This window comes from Brachionichthys hirsutus, chromosome 11, assembly GCF_040956055.1.
Source record: "Brachionichthys hirsutus isolate HB-005 chromosome 11, CSIRO-AGI_Bhir_v1, whole genome shotgun sequence".
Lineage (NCBI taxonomy): Eukaryota > Metazoa > Chordata > Actinopteri > Lophiiformes > Brachionichthyidae > Brachionichthys > Brachionichthys hirsutus.
The window spans coordinates 12,942,734-12,964,450 of record NC_090907.1 but is presented as its reverse complement, the minus strand read 5'-3'; the positions used below and the strand labels follow the sequence as shown (position 1 = coordinate 12,964,450).

The following is a 21,717-nucleotide window of genomic DNA, read 5'->3' as shown; positions in this document are numbered from 1 at the left end:
GAGAGAACGATGACAAGATGAGAGATGGATGAACACAGGCCTCTCCCCCCACGTCAAGAGGAGCTCTTGTGAATTGAATATTTACTGTGGATGAGATGAAACATTTTAATTTTGTATCTCCTCTTTGAAGACAATCGTTAGCATTGCTCTTTTAACAGCTTAGTATAGGCGCGTCCATATGGAAAAAATATATAACATTGGATTTCCTTATGTCTGAAGTGAACAAATGACAGCCAGGACACTGTATGTGGCAATAACTGACGTGACGTGGTTTACAGAGACCACGGACGACACTCTGAGGATTTCACTGCCTCTGATAAACTAGAGTTACTTCCTAATCCTGAAATCGCTTCAAATCATAGCAGAAAAAAATGTATTTCAAAAACTAAGCATCAGTTTTATCAATATTAGAATAATTGCATTACTAATCAATTAAAGTTGTACAATGTAATAATAACAATAATCAAACAATATTTAATGTTCCCTGGAGAGATATGACATGTATGTGAACAAAGAGCTTTGCTATCTCTTACACTTTAATGAGTACAAGGATTTGCCACCAGTAAAGCTCTGAAACCTAAAATGTGTGAACCAGCCTGAGGAATAGACTGAACCACGTTACGCTCAGACAAGGGTCGCCCTAAATGCCCCCTACAGCAGCGCTAGCGCTAGCCTAAGACGGGGCATCATCTGCTCTTGTGCGGTGGGAAAACCTTCCGCTCCCCTTCTCGCTGCTGTGTTGTCCTTTAATTATGCAATTAGGCCCATTACACATGGGCACAACAGCAGCAACAATATGAATACGTGCAGACACCCAAAGCAAGCAATAGCAATGCAGATAATGATATTACAGATACACACAAAGCCAGACCCGGGACCATGTCGGCCATTGAGTTTATCCGGCTGCCAGCACATTCACTTCTGCTCTTTATCTGGTCTTTCTCAGGGCCCCAGTAACACCCCCCCTGCCCCTTTTGTTCGCCTGTCTGGAATTCAGCTCCTGGCTGAGGGCCTGGGACGGGGACAGAACACTTCAATGCATAGACATAGGAGGTGGTCCTGTTCTCAAAGTAACACCAGGCATTTGATTCGGTCTGGCACAGCGGTATTCAAGAACAAACGCCACAGGGACGAGTGGCATCACTAAATATGCTAAAAATAAACGTTCTGCCGTTACGTCTGCTACTCTATAGTGCTACTCTATACAGCTTTAAGTTGAATCCTTTTTTCCACAGAGATAAAGCCGTAACTCCACCATACCTTTACTTAACATGGAGCATAATAACAGCAGCATAATTCCACTACTGGATGTTACAGTAATTTCCACTGGCAAAAATCCACCCCCGTGATATTCCAGTAGACGGGGAAGAACTATTGATGCATTTGTGTGACTGTTCTATTATGACTTGGCTTTTAGCTGCTCTTTAAGCTTCTCACTCGTCTCTTCCTGCTGCAGTACAGCTCAGTCCTTTCACACCTTCAACAGGCCACATAAACAAGGTAACATCTGGCAGGAATTTATATTCTGTTGTTAAACATCTGTGCAAGTGAATTAATTTACTCTATTTCAAGACAATGTCCAAATGTAATAGTTTGAAACCGTTGGTGTGTGCCACTGTACATAACACACACACACATACAAACACACACTGTAACTATACTATACAGTGTTACCATGCATTTGTGTTAGATCTGCAAGAAATCTGTGTTGTCCTCAATATTTACGCAAAGAGCATCTGACTGATCTGCTGTTATATATTGTACGGCAACAATAGATGATCTGATTAAGTAACGTGTATTTCTGAGTAGCAGTTTTTCAGACCTGGAAGTTCTGTAGGAACTTTTCAAAAGAAACAAATCCTCCCGTCTACTATGACCCTGAGACACTTTTAGGAATCCTGCAGTAAAACATAGTGAATAAAGAGTAGCGTGAACAGATGTGATTACAGTAGAGCCACAACTGGAACAAATGCCTGGGGAGGAAAGAGAGAAAGTGGGACACAGAGCTACAGTAGAGAGAACAAAATAAAGGGTAAAGAGAAGAGATAAAAGGATGAGTGGGGAGAAGGGGGGGGGGGCATAAAACTAGGGTTGACTGAATACAGTCTTGGCTGTGACAAAATGTTAATAGAGAGAGCAGAAACAGAAAGAGAGGAAGCAGAGAGCGTCTGCAGAGACATTTAGAGAAGTGACAGAAACTACTGAGGGCTTCTATTCCAACCCAAGTGTGACAATTACATCTCTTGAATTACAATGATGTCAAAAAAAAAAAAAGGAAAACATGCAAATTATGTGCATTTCAGTTTGGAACCCTGAAGTACATAAATCTATTTCCAATGAAGGGCAAAAAGAATCGCACTAATGCTGCACACGTTTTCATCCAAACATTTTCCCTTCCTTATGAACCCGTGTTTTGATGTCTCCCAAAAGTTACAACCAATAATAATAATTAAAAACAGATACTAAGATATGTTGCTGTTTTGTTTGTATAGTTTATTTCTTTGTTAAATTCAGTTCAACTTTATCGTCATTACACATGTATAAGTACAAGGAAATGTTTGTGGTGATGCTGCTGGTCAGAGCTGCAGTATCTAGGTAGGGCAACTATCACACAGAAGCCATCGATAGCCTAACTCTGTAATCAGTGGACCGGTCAGCTCACCAGGTCAGTATCCATCAATACGCCAGCTGCGATTGTGTGTGTGTGTGTGTGTGTGACAGAGAGATGCTGAATCAATCCAATGACAGTGTATTTGCTTCAGTGACGGTGCTGATAAAAAGAACTCAATCCCTCAGGGTCAAAGGTTGATCAGCAGTGCCACAGCGGAACAAAGAGGGGCTTGTGTGAACTGTGAGAACAGAGTTTATCAGATGAGCTAAACCCAAAGGTGATCTGTTGCAAAGGAAACTCAAACAAAAACAACATTTGTGTTCAGGTATGGTGCCAGCGTGTTATGACCCCAATCTTTGTTAGAAACCAATCATATTATCGGCCATCACTGATAATTAAATCAGTTAATAAACACAGGTGGATAAACCTTGTTGCTTTGGGTCTATTACGCATTGCTGCTGTAACAGTTGCCATCACACAGCTGGGTTGCATTTTGTAATCTCTGGAAAATGAATGGACTTTCAATATATTTAACCCATTAAGGTTCAGCGTGTCATTCTCGTGTTGGCCCAATCAAACATGGTACAATAATAAAAACATTACAACTAGAAAACAAGTACCTTGTCCCAACATATACAAATACACCATGTACGGATGTACCAGCTATAGCTGTTTCAGAAGAATACGTGTTTCAATTATGGGGTAACAAATAGGGTAGATACATTTTTTTTGATTGTTACAGCACAATGTGAGAAAGATCCAGAGTACTAAAAGGAAACAACACAGAAAATCCTCCTTAAACTGGATGAATTGAATGAATCATTTTTCAAGGGTCTGTGATGGCTGCATCTACCGTCTGTTTTTCATTCTTGTTATTTTCCATTCATATTTACGCATATGTACACAGACATTCAGTATCTCATCACATACCTTCTGTAGACTCGTTGGGTTGAGCTGTGTTTTGTCGATGATCTTTATTGCAACCTGTCATTAAATAAGAGAAAAACAAACGTCATCTTTAAATTCATTCAATTTACTACAAGTTAAAGTAGCCTTAATTAATTCATTGTATTTTCTATGACCTATCGTACTTCTGGTTCTAAGAAGACACAAGAATGTCTTGGTCTTGCTCAAACCAGTGGATGTTGAACAATGCACTTTGGAGCAGAGTCCAGTATCTGGACAACATTAAACACCATCTGTTGTTCAAAGCGGAATAGTGAAGAAAACAAACCATCCAGAGATAAGAAGAAAATTAAAAAGGCAGTGGTTTACAGTAGGGCTGCACAATATGTTCTAAAGCCAATATCTCAATATTTTTAGGCTTTATCGCGATACACAATACATATCTCGATATTCCAAATTCTCCTTTAAATCACTATATAAATGAAATCCAACACTTTGAAGCATAAAATGGCACTAGTATAATGATTGAAGCAGACCCCTCTGTTAGATTGGAAATTTGCTTGCAAAAAGGGGAAAAAAATCACAATCACAATCAAGTTAAGTTCAGTGAAGATTTTATTTTAAACCGGGCTGCTGCAGTCACAAGCTTTTAAAAAATAATACGAAATAATGGCATGGTCGCCGTTTGCCTCTGTGTATTTTCTGGTTTCTTTGACGTTTTATGTGGTGTAGATCTGAAGCATGAAATTATCGATCAGCGTGACCGTGGTCTCCGTGAGGGACTTGGGACGCCAGGACTAGAGGAGTCCATCGACGATATGTACAATCCTCAAACAGAAGGACGCTATCAAGAGCACCAAGCCTTCCAGAGGCAGAACTAGTATGTCCAAGTATATGTACGTGTACATGTAAGGTACAACGTACTCCCACCCTCTTATTGCACGCTGTCAGCCGCTATCGTCTGTCTCGAAGTTAATCTCATAATAAAACCACATTTTATATTGCAATAATACTGAATCATTCAGTGTGTGTGTGTGTGTATCTATATAGCAATTAATAATGTTTTTTCCATTGTTGTTAGCGTTGGTTTGAGTGTTTTTAGATGGTCGGAACGGATTAAATTGTTTTCAGTTATGTTATATGGGAAAAACTGATTTGAGTTACGAGCTCGGTCCTGGAACAAATTACCGTATACTCGCATGTCAAGGCATTAGTGTACTTCCAGTCCGCTCATTTCGCAGACAAATATTGTCTCTTTTACTTCACTACTTTACTTTACTGCCTAATTTAAATAACTAGCAATTCTACGGATTTCCCTCTTTCATCGCTCACAGACTCCGTGTGTGTGGCAGTGACGATTCTTGAGAACGTCATGACGACCACGGACAGAGAAAGGACGCTGCATCAGAGCCAAAGCAGAATGCTTCAGACGTCATCAATTAGATCTCAAATGGGAAAAGTAAAATGACATTAGCAACACGCTGGCGACTCACCTCTCTGCCAGTCAGGATGTGCCGTGCCAGTTTGACCTTGGCAAAATTCCCCTTTCCAATGGTTTTGAGCAGCCGGTAGTTTCCAATGTGTGGTTGCTCATCTGAACACAAGGCTATGGAGTTACGACATCGGGCACCGAGCGAGCGGCTGGACCAGCCAGGACCCTTCTCTGAGCGGCTGGCGGACAGGGAGGTGTGCTGTGGGGGGGGCGAGAGAGAGAGAGCGAGAGAGATATGCATGAAACAGAAGAACAACTAACTGTGTCATTCATTTTGAGTGAAGACATTTTCCATATAATAATTGCTTTGGTTGGTCTTCAAATGTTTTTGTTTCCTTGTAATAAATAAAAACATGTATAAAGAAAATGTAAGAAATATGAAGCCTGATCATCCTGGAGGAATCAATTCATGAACTGTCCCAGTCACAAACTGAAGAAAGTATAAAGATCATTGTGAAAATGGATTACGAGACAAAACAGACACTATCTGTATAATAACGGGAGTAAACACATGGTGCATGGGTTACACGTGACCTCGGCCCAGTCGTCATGTGAGCAAAGCCTGATAGCAGAAGCCGAAAGGGGAACGACAGAGTAACCACGCTCTCTATAAATCTCATCATCTGCATTCCTCGCATTCATGCGTGGCCGTGAGGTCGCTGGCGTTCGATGCTCATCGCTGTGGCTTCAGGACAAAAGGCCGGAGCCTATCCCAGCCGACTTTGGGACTCTGAGACAAAATAAGGAGCTCTAAAACAGGGGCTCCTTCTGTCCCACTGGCAATGCTGTGTCCCTGAATAGTCCACGAGATGAGAGCAGTAAAATATTCGATTTGAAAACCAGGGATTTAAAAGAATGAGGGGAAACGGATGAACTGACTTTATCTATACATTAACAAACACTAACAATTTAACAATAAAACAACTGCTTCCAAGACAGCCCTATCTCCAACACGATCCGAGAGCTAATGCTAATGCTAACTCCAAAATACAAAGCCAAAAAATAATAATCTCCTTTCCTTTGGAAGAAAGGCTTAATCTCCAGAGTTTACCTCACACTGACTGGCCCGCTGGGACGGGACCTCACCACACATCTCGCCCCCCCAGCAGGTGGAGGAGAGGCGTAACCAACAGTGGCAGCATAAAACATGTATACAGCACCAGGACCTTGATGGGGGGGGGGGGGGGGGGGCGTAAAGCTATTGTAAAGCTATATGAGAGTCTGTAACTCACGACAAGCCTTCAGCACAGACAACTCCCTGTGTCAACAATATGAGAGCCACATAAAACACAGATATTTGATAAAAACAGCCCAGAGTGAGATCACATGAGCTGATGATTTTACAGCAAGCGTGGATAAATGTGCAGGTTTGGGTCATTATCACCAATAATACTAAGACTGTAAGCCCAGATAATGCTACTAATGAAATACATTAACATTAAAAAAGCGAGGGAAATGTTTCTGCAGAATTCCAGTGCAAACATCTCAAGCTACAAACCACATACCAGTACTTCCATTCTGGGCCCGGTTTGAGTGTACAAGTTACCAAGAGCATCTGCACGACATACTGAAAGCAGCGATGGCTACCGCTCAGCCTCAGCGACCGTCACGCTGACTGATGCAGAGGGAAGTAGACGGCATTCAGTCTGAGACAAAGCCACTGAAGTACATTTACATGCAGTGCAACTCGATAAACCAGAAAAGGAAAATCAACTCTTCCTCAACATGTCAACGTGAAGATGACCGCCTCAGGCCACACACTGATGAAGCTCTGAATGGAATCCGACCAATGGAACTGGAAAAAAATCACATAAAATGTATTCCATCATCTTCATTTTCACGTCCTCGTCACCCCCCCCCCCCCCCCCCCCCCATTTGTTCACCCCGCTCTCTTTCTCCTGCCTCATCCCTTCCCCCAGACCAATCAATTTGCCTCCCTTGCCTCTGTTCTCGTCTCTGAGCCGGGGCCCGCCCTCTTTTGTCTCATATGACGATTCATTTTCACCTCACATCAATAGAGGGGTTCGTCCTTTTCGTAAAAATATCCCACAATGCAACGCCGGCGGGCCATATTCGTAGGCAACATTTACAGACGTGCACGATCGCTAACCATAATGCGGAATTTTCCCCAAGTATTTTCCCCAAGAATTACAAATGACAATTTCATTGCCATCGTGACTACAACTATAGCAAAATGAGTTGACGTCAGGGTAGAACTTGAGGTTTGTAATGTTTATAAAGACCTATCAACAGCCCAAAATCTATTTCGGGAAAGTCCAACTACATCAACTTACTATGCAACACCGTCACTCATTAAACACGGAAGACTGACATTTTGTTCCTTTAAATTCTTGTGTCATCAGGAGTGACGGGCTGCGTCATTTACCAGGTGACTCAGCTGGCTCCGACATTAACCCGTAACAGCAGCATTGTCGTCATTATCATAGTGACGTTGAAAAATAAACCCTTTCCATCGAGTGACAGCAAATCAACATTGGATTCAATGATTCTCTCGTCTCAATCCACGTCAAGACACCGTTTGACAAAGAACAAATGTTTCCAGTCAATGAGCCACGCCCTGAGGGAGATTTGCTACCGCTTCAGGCTGCTTGGGTTGTGGTTTAGTATTGAGTAAAGACAGGATGTGTGACATTGGTCCCAAGCAGAGGGATTGCATAACTCCTCAAGGGCCGCTCAACACAAGCACAGTTTCACACAAGGACTGTTTCCATTGGTACCTATTCTAAAAGGTCATAAGATAATGGTCCTAAACATGTTTAATAGAGCCAGTAGAAGATAGTATTGTGTGATTAGAGCAGCTGGTGTTGATGATGTGTTGTGTGTTCCTTCTTCTGTGTCTCTGCTTGCCCGTTTATTGGCTCCGCCGAGACAGAGGTTACGTCATTGCCGGCGTTTGTCAGTCCGTCTGTCCGTCTGATAGCGAAATAACTCAAACCGTTCGGGACAGATCTGGATGACATTTCCAAGAAATTCAATTTTGGTGAAAATCCAGAAGGGATCCTGGATTATGAATCAGTTTGACGTTTTCCATAACATTGCAGTCAATGGAGCTTCAAAATGTGTTCAATAGCTCGGTTGATTATTGATCAATAATGTTTATGGGATTTGACAAAGTCATGTAGGGTGGGGGCCTCCATTTTACCACCTACTTTCATCTGGATCAGATCCAGAATGGTTCGTTAACAGAAAAAGTGTGACGATCGCAGCTAACGTAAAAATATATTGCTCTACACAGGAAAAATAAGTCGGGAAATAAATAATAACCCTATTTATTAAATACAATAACCCTCTCTGGGTTCTTCACAGAAGAAAAGTCAGGAAATAAATAATGACCTTATTGATTAAATAAATAATAACCCTATTAATTAAATACAATAACCCTCTCTGGGTTCTTCACAGAAGAAAAGTCAGGAAATAAATAATGACCTTATTGATTAAATAAATAATAACCCTATTAATTAAATACAATAACCCTCTCTGGGTTCTTCACAGAAGAAAAGTCAGGAAATAAATAATGACCTTATTAATTAAATAAATAACCTATCAATTCAATAAATAACCCTATTATTAAATAAATAATAACACTATTAATAAATAACACTATTAATAAAATAAATAACACTATTAATAAAATAAATAATAACCAAATAACCCTCTCTGTGTTTGTCACAGAAAAAAAGTCCATGGAACATGAACTTTCTGGTCATATGCGATCATCATTCAAATTGGCCCAAACCAAAAAAGCAATGCTTTTCTTCAGAATATTAATATATTCTCGACTATCAATATTATTTTTAGGAAACAAAAGATTGAATTAATGACCCTCTTAAATACACCCCATACCATTACTGATTCCCCCACCGGCTGCATGTGTTGGCACACTATTGGCAACCATGCAACCATGCCAATAGTGTTCGTAGCCGTCAGGGCTATCGAAATTGAACTTTTTCTTGGAGTTAAATATTATTTTTGACCAGTTTCTACCATTTTTCACATTTTCCACCCCAAAGTCAATTTGATCACTTTTGTTTTTTCTATTATTATGGGGTTTAAAGAAAGCTGATTAAATCAGAATGATTTATAAACCTGTTTATTGTTTGAGGGTGTATTTCGAGACGTAAATCATTCACCTTTGCTTTCAAATTCTTTATTTTATATTTAATTTCACTAAAAAGCTTGCGTTTTCACAAGATCACTAATCCTTGTGGTCGACCAGAAGATGTTTTATAGTATCTTCTAGCAAGTCCTGGTGTGAACGGCCTAGTTTGCGACCAATTTCACAATTTGACATGTTTTGGTGTTCCAACTCATCTAGCCTACCTTTTTCCCTTTCTGACAATATCCCAGTGCACTAAGTATAATGTTTACCTGTTATTGTTAATGTTTGTGATATTTGTTGATTGTCTGTATAATTATAATAATAATAATAATAATAATACATTTTATTTCCTTTCATTTTTTATTCTTACAGATTTATTCCAAACAGAAACACAAAAACCACGAAGTGGAAAAAACATCAAACATCTTTGATGATTGGTCCATGCTAGTCACATGATACCTTTTTTAAACCTATTTGTCTACATTTATTCTCGAAAGTGACATCATACATGGTGTCAGTAAGTGGATTTTTAGTTTAAAGGATTTGATTGATGAAAATGTAATGCCAGATTAATTTGGGCTTGGCATTCCAATGGGAAGGATGGCATGCCACAAAATAAAACCTCAATATTTGAAGGTGGGATGCTGTACAGCTGAACTGCAACCAGTTGAGAGGAAGATGTGAAGATGCAACTAGACTTTATCCCAGGGGTCCCCAAACCTTTTCCTTTCTCTGATGGGGGGCCAGGGTCAATCTTTATTTTATTTTTTTTGTCTCTGGTATTGTTCAGGGGGCCGGGCCAAATGTGGAGGCGGGCCGTAGTTTGGGGACCCCTGTGCTAAAGCTTTAAATGTGTCAATAACTCAGGACCGTGCTGTGTCAACGTATCCCATTTCAGTCATCCGTTAGCATCCTTCCTGCTGTATGTTTCAATGCAGCAGGAAGTGGCATGAACTTAACCTGTGTCACTTCCTGTCCTGGGGACAGAGATGTCACGGTGATGACAGCGGACGTCTCCCATGTCGACGCACAACAGTTAGCAAACATTTCCTTTCATGTTTGATAAGGAAGAGGGAGCTGCCAGAGAAACATGTCAGCAACCGTGGAAAACAGGTTATCGGATCCTCTGGAGCCGAAACGCCATCAGCTGCCAGTCGGTCCTAGTCCGAGGAATGCTTTCAAATGGCATGTAGCATTTAAGTCCAAGTAGATGTTTAAAATGTGCTAAACGCTATTAGCCGGCTGTGCTGAGTGTTCATGAACACAATGTGCTCCAGTCTTTAATGCTAGACATTCAGAAACATTCTACGCAGTCTTAGCAACATAATGAACTAATCATTTGCGGAGGACATTTTTTCATGACCATCGATTGGCAGGATATGTGGGAATGAATATCACTAAGAATAATCATTTGGAATAAATTACTATGGAATAATGCTTGTCAGCATCAATTAGCTTTCTATTAGATGCTGCTGAAATAGAACATGAGTAACCTCATCGTAACGTCATCTTAAGCAACACAAATCACGTATAAAATAAAAATCATGACGGTTCTTCTGCGTTTACTGACACGGTTTCTGTTTCCCATTACAGAACATTTGTGACCAAAGCAGATAAATATTCTTCAGCTTGTGCCCGACTTATTCATATTCTTGCCATAATCGTTGGTCACGCTGTGAGTCAGACTCATTTTTGTCTTGTCTCAGATATACAGTATACAGAGTACTATGTGGACAGTGTAGGAGTACTGTATGTACCGTACAGTACATTTCACTGGGGCAGGCTGAGTTGTGTTGTTTTTACTGCTGAATAAACCAAATACCAAATTAGTACCAAAGGTATTTCGCAGAAACTCAGTCGGCCTCCCTCACCCAGTCTGACTTTACTAAAGTGGGCAAAGTGTACCTGATTCCACAGGCTGGATAGCGCATGCCGGAAATACAAAGAAACACACAGACAAGCGCTCTCGTTGTGGAAATCTGCCACAATACTCAGCAGATCATTGGGCACGGGGCCGTGCTCAGGCCGAATGAGTGTCCTAAAAAATGTCCTCACGATATAGGGTCACAACAACATTCCTAATATGCATACTGATGTGGACAAGTTGAACAAACGCCAATTCTGTAGAGATGAACCGAATGGTGGGCGCCACAGCGTCGACAACGATACCTGCAGCTCACCGGAAAACGGGGCCATGGAAAGTACGTCTGATCAAAGCCGAACAAGCTAAGCTAACACGCTTGTTTAACAGCAGAGACTGACATTTTAACAAAACACATTGAACAGTTTCATAAACTGCCAGGTTATTCCTCACCGAAATAAATGAATGTACCTGCATGATGAAACTGCAGGCGCTCCGGCTTGACGGGAGGCACACTGAGCCGACTCCCGAGAGGCCAACAGCAGAGGAGCCCCATTACACAATGAAGACAACAGAACTGTGTGCTGGGTGCGAGCGTCTGGCTGGCCTTTGTGCTCGTCTGCCAGTTCTTTTTTGGTACTGTGTGTCCGTGTGACAACACATCCGCCCGCCCGCCCGTCCGTGTGTGTGTGTGTGTGTGTGTGTGTTTGCCAGTCAACAGGGGTTCTGTGATCCGTGCCATTCTTCACACGGAAGCCTGGTATCTAGAAAACGCCACCTGTTTAGCGCCGGTTGCTGGCTATCCTTGAGCAGCGTTACATAATAGCTGGCAGGTAAACAACACGGCGGTTACATACGCATTGCATGTCAATCCAGCTAGTCATCCCTTTATCCACCACACACTCACTTATGGCTTGCGTCTGATCATTTGCACCTGCATGATTTTCATTTACCTCTCTGCTTCGACGAAAGAATTTCGAGTGCAAGCAGACCTGCAGGATTTTACAAAACAACATTACAAAAACGGCGAGAAAATGTTGAACTGAATAAAAACACCTTTGACTTAAACTCGCGTGATTTACATCTTTGTGTGATTAAAGGTCGAAGATGATTGTTGGCCGAGTATTTCGTTGAATAGTCCTGTGAGGATGTTGTGGTTTAATGAACTGAAAATATATATTTACACTACAAAATTTAACAGATGAAGAGTTTTGCTCATTATTTGAGTTTACTGTTCATTTTGAATGCCCACTACATTTTCGATGGAGACAGAATGCATGTGAATGAAGAAATGAACCACCTTGCATATGGAGTCCTCTGTTGTCACGTCATCATCATGGTATTTCTTTGTCATTTCTATGTGGGCCGGCTACTGATTATCATACGACACACAGCGTGACGAGTTGACTGACTTTGACGTGTGATTAAGAGGCGCTCACAAACAGTCTGGGGGTGAAATGTCTACAAATGAACTGTTGCTGAAGCGCGACGTGAACAGGGTCGGTTGAGCAGGCGTCACGCAAGCACCTTAGTTACCACCTTGGTTACCACCAGCCTCATCAAGCATGAAGAACAGCTGGTAGACATTATAGAACGCTTCTCGGTGATCCTCGTACATTATCCAATTCATACTAGTAGTCAAGAGTGTCCACAAACCTCATCGGGACACTAAACATGACCTCACGTTGGTGCAGAATGCTGCACTCAAGGAAACGGCCAATAACCGCCTCATGAAGAGGAGCCGGTACATCGAAGTAAGAATCAATCATCCTGCGGAGCCTGCAGGAGTCGGCAGCGGCAGCAGCTCCGTCGTTTCGCTCAGTCAGCCTAAAACAAAACCACTATGGATCCAATTTGGTTTTTACAGAGAATGCAAATGTTAAGATTTGACACTTCTTACATCTTCTTCATTCATTCATTCATTGGAGGTTTCTCAGCACCACCACCACAGAATCCATTCAGTGCTGCGGGTTGCTCATGGGCACCTAAATAGTGTCCGTTAAAGTAACTCAATCACCTCTACTGGGATTAAAGATGGAAATGTCCCTGCAGATGGCCAAGCTGTCTGACCTTTAGGCTACTGTTGCAACGGTAAAGCAAATTACAGTTGCTTTAAGATGGTGTGGGGGGGGGGGGGGGGGGGGGGGTACAGAACATAACATGTCAGCAGAAGCATGGAACGATCCATGACTGCTTCTGGCCTGTTTCTGTCAGACATGAGAGGCGGCTGCCAGCTTTGGGAAGAAAGTCTGCTTCCAATCTTTCCGGTAATCTTTCTCTTGCATTGGGAAACACAAACGCCCTGCAGTGTGACACAGACTGACTGTACATGTGCACACAAGCACTCACCCACACCTACAGTGCAAAGGGGGGGGGGGTTAAAGCCTCAAGAAAAGTAGCCACTCCATTGCAATATTGCACCAAACAGTAAATTCAGCATTATGGGAAAAGGTAAAGCAAAGAAATCAGCTAGCCATGAATCAGCACTACTGATGGCTCGCTGTACCGTTTGTCACAAGACGTTTACGCAATATCCAAACACGGGACTCAGAAGGGCTGCTGTAAGGTACAGGCATCCAATAGAAACATGAACGGCAGTGTAGCTGCTGCCTTGGGCTGTCAAAGGACCCCCCCCCCCCCCGAAAGGTGCCCTTGAGATAAAGGTGGGGATCCTCGGTACGGCTGCATTACTGATCAATGTTTGCTTAAGGTGCGTCCGAGTGGGGCTCAAAATGTCACAAACGCTTTCCCAGAAAATAAATAAATCCACCTCGTCTCTCGTCTCCTCAAAATCCAGACAGACGCAGAGAACTGTCAGCAGGACAGACGGGCTAGCCTGACGCAGCAGATGTTACTATGATGCCGGGGTCTCCCTGAGCGTGGAGGGCCGGGTGGGGGGCAGGCCGGGTGTGGAAGGGGCTGGGTGGGGGGCATGCCGGGTGGGGGGGCAGGCCGGTTGTGGAAGGGGCTGGTTGGGGGGGCAGGCCGGGTGTGGAAGGGGCTGGGTGGGGGGCATGCCGGGTGGGGGGGCAGGCCGGTTGTGGAAGGGGCTGGTTGGGGGGGCAGGCCGGGTGTGGAAGGGGCTGGGTGGGGGGGCAGGCCGGGTGTGGAAGGGGCTGGGTGGGGGGCATGCCGGGTGGGGGGGCAGGCCGGTTGTGGAAGGGGCTGGTTGGGGGGCAGGCCGGGTGTGGAAGGGGCTGGGTGGGGGGGCAGGCCGGGTGTGGAGGGGGCTGGGTGGGGGGCAGGCCGGGTGTGGAAGGGGCTGGGTGGGGGGCAGGCTGGGTGTGGAAGGGGCTGGGTGGGGGGCAGGCTGGGTGTGGAAGGGGCTGGGTGGGGGGCAGGCTGGGTGTGGAAGGGGGGGGCAGGCCGGGTGTGTAACCTGTAATCTAACGGTAACCTCACCCTACCGATAGGGGTCAGTGTGATAAACAGCCATCGCGTGTTTGATCTACTTACGTGCTCCGCGTTCCGCTCGTTCCCAGGCAGGGCAGCGCGTAAAGACATCTCCGTCCACGGTAAAAATAAAAACAAAAATAAAAAGCGGCTCGTTGGTTTAAGAGTCCTCGAGAGGAGCCTGGTCTCCGATCACACCGGGTCTCAGAGCTTCCGTTCTCAGAGAGTCTTCATCTTCACAGCCCGGGTCGTTATTACACACCGGATGTAATAACACTGGGTGTAATAACGAGTCGCTGAGCTACGAGGCTAGTTTTACTGCTAGCAGACCGGCTGCACCTGAAGAGAAGCCCAGAGGAAGCCCCCTCCCACCCGCTCCGCTTCTCACTCCCCGGTCCCTGAGCGGCCACCGTACCGAACTGACCCGTGATAAAACAACCCTTATCCGAACCGTACTTTCAGTAACATTTCTCCTGATGAAAATGAAAGACAACCGGGCCGTGGTCTCCGTGACCACCGCGGGGGTTCGGCTTCCCTGCTAGCTAGCTAGGAACAGGTTTCTGGCTAACGCCTAAGCGGTGGCTTCTACGGAGAACCGGTCACCGACGCGGGACAAAGACCGCCTCACGAGCCGCGGACCTGCGGTATATGTTACCGGTAATTAGCGTTGCGTTTAAAGAAAGACGCGGACGCGGCGCTTCTCGGTCGCCCGCCGCTCCTCTTCGGTCGAACCCGCCCTTCGCTCCTTTCATTCGAGTCGGTTCGCGGTGAATGAAAAGTCGCTGGCGGCGGACGAGCCGCGGCGGAACGTGAGGATAAATACCGGAAACATAACATTTGTTTCTGTGCAGCAGATGAAAGAAAACAAAAACCCAGTGACAAGGGAAAGAGGGCGGGGGCAGAGAGACGTGACGTCAGGGCTCGCGCTGCTGCGTTGCTGGCCGCGCCCGCGCACTCAGGCGCGTGCTCTCTCTGTCCTCCCCTTCATTAATGCTGCCTTCAAGTTCTCCACAAAAATCTGCGATCTGAAAACTGTAACGGAACTCGTAGCTAATTTTTTCAAGTCGTAATTATTGCTTTTAACTCAACAATTCCACAGAGATATGAAAGAAATTCCCCGGATATGGTCACCACCAAGTTTATCAAAACGTTCCTCCTAACCCTAACCCAGCACCTTATAGGATTTGTTGCCGCCTTGTGGTACAGAAAAATATAAGAGTAGAGATTTCCTCTCATATGTGGTTTGTGGACAGAATTTAAATATTTCTAACAGTTTTACCCCCCCCCCCCCACACACACACACACATACACTAAGGACACGTGTGTGTGTGTGTGTGTGTGATAGAACGAGAGAGAGCGCTGTTATTTTACCACAAGTTTTTGAGCAGCACTTTGCAGGAAATCTGCCTTTGCCTCATCAGTCTTTGTTGGCTGCAGCATTACAGTTAAAACAACAACAGTTTTAAACATTAACAGTGGTATTTAACACATTTTGTCATTTTTACCGAAACAGATATCGGAAAAAAAGATGCAAATAAAAATGCTAATGCCTTCATTTAATTGTTTGTTTTGTTTAAAAGCGGTGAAGCCAAGTAAAACAATTTTCGCTGCTATAAATGCTCATTTTAGGAATATGAAGCAATGTAAATCTAAATTGGACACCATACAATTTTCTTAATTTTATCTACTACAGGGACACTGGGCAAGTAAAAAATAACTGCAATACAATTACCTTGCAGTTACATATACATATAAATGTGACCATCATTTTTTTTGTTACATTTACAAGAAACTATGGTATAAAAGTTAAAAAGGTCACATCATACACAAAAAAAATCAAAACAAGGTTAATGGCAAAGATACTTACAATACTTGGATTCATGAACGTCCAAGTCTTACCTGGACTGATCTGGACCTGTTGGAACGAATCCAGGGCCTCATCCTCCTTCCCAGTCGTAACGGAGACTGTCAGTGACTTGAATCCTTTCCGTTTGAGAGCCCGACACCGAAACAAGTCGGTAAACAACACAACAGAAGAATCGCTGTCATCTCTCAGAGGACAGAGGCAGAGAATGAAATGTAGCAGGAGAGCAGAGTCTGCTGCTGAAAGAGAATCAATGTTGGAAAGAACAAGCGGAGCAGCAGATAATTATCTCCATGGAGAGGAGAGACTGTCCGGTCAGCTGGGTATAAACCTATGGGGGGGGGGCACTGAATGTGGAATTGTCAATACATCTAATGGGATATGGAAAAGAGAAAGGGGTGGGTCTGCTTGACTTTTCTCTATATTTGGTGACACGTGTGTGTGTGTGTGTGTGTGTGTGTGTGTGTGCAGCTAGTGATTTGTCCTTCTCCGAGCACGTCAGCAACAATTGATCCAGCCTGTAGCTTGCGTGTTGAGCCTGAGGCCATCAACACACACGCGCATATTTGTGCGCTTTAACATGTGTGAGGGTCTTAGGGACAGACAAACGCACATTCCAAAGACCACTTCTAAAACAGAAGTGGTCCTCATGAAGACACAACAACGGCAGCGCACACAAGCCCTCGCTGAGTTACGCTCAAATCCATTCAGAAGTAAACCGTGTGGGAAGAGGAATACAGTGAAATAAGCAGACTCATGTCTAGATGGTGTCTATTTTGTATGATATATATGTAAATGAACAACTAAATATATGTCAGGTAAATAAAGAAAAAGTTAATTTAAATTTAAAAACCAGTGAATAATGTTACTTTCTCTTCTTTTTTCTGTCCACGTGTGTAAATGTAACTATCTCACTTGAAGAAGATGAAATATGTTTTCATTTTTTCTGCTTTCAGGCGTTTCGTGGTAATAGTTTTTGTATTGGCATTTAGTGGTATCCTTCACATATGCAGTACTTTTAACGCCGAAGCTTCCTGTTCCTCCAGTGCCTCACCTCGGATCAAAGTGGACGTTCTACTGTTATTACCTTCCCATTACATTTCTTCAGCATCTGTCGTAAGCGTCTTACAGACATGAAAGCGATGAGTTTGACTTGCACTGTTATAAATAGGCTGTGATATTCTTCCAGCCACAGATAGAGAGCAAGCGGTTTTCCACTTGCCCACTGTCCCTTTGTCCAATGCGATACGATACGGGCTACTTTCTCCCACATCTCGTGTACATATAAAATATTATTTCCATTTTGTTTTTGGAAAAAACATATCCTACCTGATTTAGATTTGTTTAAAAAACACATTTTAATAATTACTGATGACATTGTTCAGCTTAACTTTATTTAGTATGAGGCAGGGGCGTCACTAGGTTTTCAGGACAGGGGGGGGCTTAGCCCCCAGGAGATGCCCAGGGTGTGAACAAATGTAGCGTACGAGCACAAAACCTCACAAACGGCTAACAAGGACTGAGAAATTATTAAAAAAGCAGACTGAATAATAAAGTATACAGTACAACAACAAAAATGTTTAAACAGTAACAGAATGTTTATATGTTTATTTAAACTCAAATTCTGGCGGCATTAATTGAATTTGTCTGCATTTTTTGCACACTGAACAAAATTAATTCTTTTTTTTATATAAAACAACCCCAAATTATTTAGGGGGGCTTAAGGATATTTTAGGGGGGCTGAAGCCACCCGATATTTTAGGGGGGCTGAAGCCACCCTAAAATAAGCCTAACAACACCACTGGTATGAGGAACATGCACTTAAGGTGACGCCATTAATGTGAAATCACCGTGTTCGCAATGCATTGGGTGAAACGATTTTCAGCGTGGGATGCAGCGCCCCCGTTCTCGAGTTACAGAACGTGTCTCTGTGTTGGCGTGTGTGCGACCATTTTTTTTAAAAACATGTCTATTGATGTGGTTTGTCAATGTGCACTGGGGGAACGTTTCACCTGTTTCAGTAGAAACTGTGGTGAGCAATTCAAAGAAAGATGATTCCATAACCTTCATAATCCACTGCAAATCCACTGCAAACACAGAGCAAAGTGCAAAGACAGTCTGCAGGTTCAGCGTTGTGCGAAACACTGCTACAACTTCATCAGCGGTAAGTCTGACTTTACAGAGATTACAACTGTCCAGCAAAGAAAAACAAGTAAATGCATTATTAAATAACACTGAGCCATTTAAAAGTACTCGTTTTTAAGGTAATTGAATTCTAAATACATTACTTGCTACAAATAACAGTTGTTTCAGTGGTCAGTATAAAAAGAAACTCAGCAATAATGTATGTACTCTTAAACTGTTCTCCTTCTGGACTATAACGTTTATTTCTGAAGAACATAAAGCCTATTCACAATATAATTAGGTAAAAACGCTTTAAGAGAATACTGCCTGGGCATAGAGAAAACATATATTATTATAACAAACTTTAGCAGTTTTAACGGAACTTACATTTTCTACTTTACTCAGTTATTTTTCAGATATTGTTGCACTAAACCAAAGCGAGTTTGTGATATTACCACCACATTGCACCCTCCATGCTCCATCTTTGTTTTCAGCCATGCTTGGACTCGTGATCCTGGCCTCCCTGAACCTTTCCCTGTGGGCTGGTAGGGTCTGTCCTCCGACTTGCCAGTGTTTCAACAACACGCCTGTCGTTGCGTGTCAGGGAACAGGACTGCACCAGATCCCCGCCGTACCAGACGGCACAGACAAGCTGTACATGTCATACAACGAGATACAGGAAATACCTAAACGTGGGCTGGAGCGGCTGCAGGTATGAAACACACAGCAACCAGAAAGTTGTACTTTGCGTGATGTTTTTGAAAATGATGAACTGTGGCCAATCAGAGACTCCTGCAGCAGGAAAGTCCCACGTTAAACTACAAGAAAATAGGGCAGAACCACCATAATGACAATTTTTAGAGGATAAAGGACAATAAAAACTAAATCTCACTAATTAAGTGAAAATATTTTTTTAAAGTGTATTCAGAATTTAATATACAGACTTCTCTCCTTCCTGAATATTCTCTAAGGTCCTGGATCTGACAAAGAATCAAATGAATGTCTTCTTATCTGCCAACCCTCTGTGGCCCAATATGACAAAGCTGACTCAGCTCTTCCTCCGTGCCAATGGCCTGACCTTTCTCTACCCGGACCAGTTCCGAAACTGCCCTGCTCTCTCCTTACTGGACCTCAGCGAGAACCAAATTAAATATCTACCAACCGGATTCCTCCGGGGATTATTTAACATGAAGAAACTGTATATGAACTTCAACCAGATGCAGGCGTTGCAGGTTGGCGTATTGGAAGGAGCCTTCAACCTGTTGGAGCTCTACCTGACCGACAATAATCTAACAAAGATCGAGGAAGGAGTGTTCCAGAACTCAAGCGCATTAGAGAAACTTGTTGTGTCCAACAACAGAATCATAGGTCTGGATAAGGCCAGCTTCAGAGGAGCAACGGGTCTGCAACACCTCGACCTGAGCGGCAACATGCTAGTTACTGTCCCAGCCGAGGCCATGAGAGACACAAACGGGCTCAAGCATCTCTTTCTCCAGATGAACAGCCTGGCCAGCCTTCCAGAAGACTGCTTCTCTTCACTGAATTGGTTGCTTCATCTCGACTTGAGCAACAACCAGCTGACCGCTCTGCCCGAGGGGACCCTGAGAGGTCTGACCCTGCTGAGTGAACTGGACATCAGTCTCAACCTCATAGAGGATCTTCCCTCAAAGGTCTTTGAGGATCTGAGCAGCCTCGAGGTGCTCGATTTGTACGGGAACAGGCTAACGTCGCTCCCTCAGGACGTATTCGGCAGCCTGCACAACCTGCACGAGCTGCAGTTGGACCGCAATCAGATCTCTCTGACCGAAGTCGGAGTATTTGATGCGCTGTCCAGACTCGTCGAGCTGCAGCTTTCCAACACCGGCCTCCAGGAGCTCCGTCCTGCGCTGTTCGACAAACTCAATTCGCTGCAGAACCTGTACTTGAACGGCAATGCGCTGAGGCGCCTTCGCAAAGGTGTTTTCCATAAGATGAGGAAACTCCGGGAAATCCATCTCAGTGACAACAACATCAGGTCGGTACATTCCTCAGTCTTCCATGGTTTAGCGAAACTACATTCACTGAGACTCTCTCGCAACCAAGTCTCCTCCCTGCACCCAGACCATTTCCGAGACCTTGTCGGTTTGAACGAGTTACTACTCGATGGGAACCACTTAGGTTACCTTCCTGCAAGGCTATTTGTGAATCTAACAAGTCTCACTCGGCTGGCTCTGGACAAAAACCGCCTCTTACGATTGTCTCCCGATACCTTCGAAGGGTTAACCCACCTTAAAAGGCTTCATTTGGGCGCCAATCGGCTCCATGACATCCCCTTAAACGCCTTCTCTCATCTCCACAAGCTTCACAAGCTTCTGCTTCACGACAACCGCCTGGGCAGGATTCACCCTCGGCTCTTTGTCGGTCTTTCAAAGTTGACCGAACTCAACATGGACGGCAACAAACTGGATCACCTGCAGTCTGGCGTGTTTCAGGGACTAATACACCTCCAGAAATTGAGTTTAAAGTCAAACCTGCTGAGGACAGTGGAGAATGGAACTTTTGAGGTCTTAAAAAATCTTAGAGACATTTATTTGTCAGGCAATTTGTGGAACTGCACCCGTCCACTTATTGCACCCATCTGCAGCTGGATTAACACCCAGAGACACAAGCTTAGAGATGAGCCAATGTGCTTCCTATCTTTGTCCAACTCCACCACTCCGACTTCTTTTCCCTCATCATTTACTCAGGATATGCCACTCTCTCAAGCGGTTCAATCTCCCCTGTTGTTAAGAGATCACTGCAGCACAATAGCAAGTGGCTCGTCACCTTCATTTCATCGAGAAATACTATATCTGATTTTTCTCACAGCTGCAATTCCTCGATTATGAAACTTTGCTTCTCGCCTTTGCATTTCCTGTCTCCGCTGGGTTATAATGGGGTTGAACCCAACATGTGGGAAAGATGGACAGTTTGAATATACATTCAAAGATTTGTGTAAAGTTAATTGAGGGATTATTTGCACTGGGATAATGTGAAGATGACAGATTTGTAAACGCATCATGTGTTGAGATTCTTTTTAAAATAATGCAATCACCTTTTCACTATTGTGTTGAAAAGCAATTTTGGGAGTTAAGGAATATAAAATAATGGCGCAATTGATTTTTGGAAAGCAAAGCCTCACCACAGGACAACACGGAGTCAAGTCGAATTATGTGTTCTTGGTTTTGTATTTTGATGATTGTCAGTGTTGGATCATCGCAAATTAAATCGGATTATCAGGAGGACCGATGTTGAGAGTGTTTGATGTTTGATGTGAGCAAAAAAAACATCCCTAAAAGCTTTATTTCACGCATAAGAAAAATATCAC

At 43.6% G+C, this 21,717-nt stretch overlaps 2 protein-coding genes across 2 annotated transcripts in view; one reads left to right on the top strand and one right to left on the bottom strand.

Annotated features, from left to right (window-relative positions):
* Positions 1-14,494, bottom strand: part of mark4b (MAP/microtubule affinity-regulating kinase 4b) — a 33,666-nt gene extending 19,172 nt beyond the window's left edge. Inside the window, exons 1-3 of the mRNA XM_068745267.1 lie at positions 14,447-14,494; positions 5,011-5,208; positions 3,542-3,595 (exon numbers count right to left, since the gene is read on the bottom strand). Coding sequence (XP_068601368.1) covers positions 3,542-3,595; positions 5,011-5,208; positions 14,447-14,494 — 300 coding nt within the window. The remainder of the gene's footprint in view (positions 1-3,541; positions 3,596-5,010; positions 5,209-14,446) is intronic.
* A 4,373-nt stretch (positions 14,495-18,867) lies between these two features.
* si:dkey-182i3.11 (leucine-rich repeat-containing protein 15) lies at positions 18,868-21,161 on the top strand. The gene is made up of 3 exons (XM_068745831.1): positions 18,868-19,083; positions 19,343-20,969; positions 21,142-21,161. The coding sequence occupies exons 1-3, from the start codon at positions 18,868-18,870 to the stop codon at positions 21,159-21,161; spliced, it is 1,863 nt and encodes a 620-aa protein (XP_068601932.1).
* Positions 21,162-21,717: the final 556 nt, after the last annotated feature.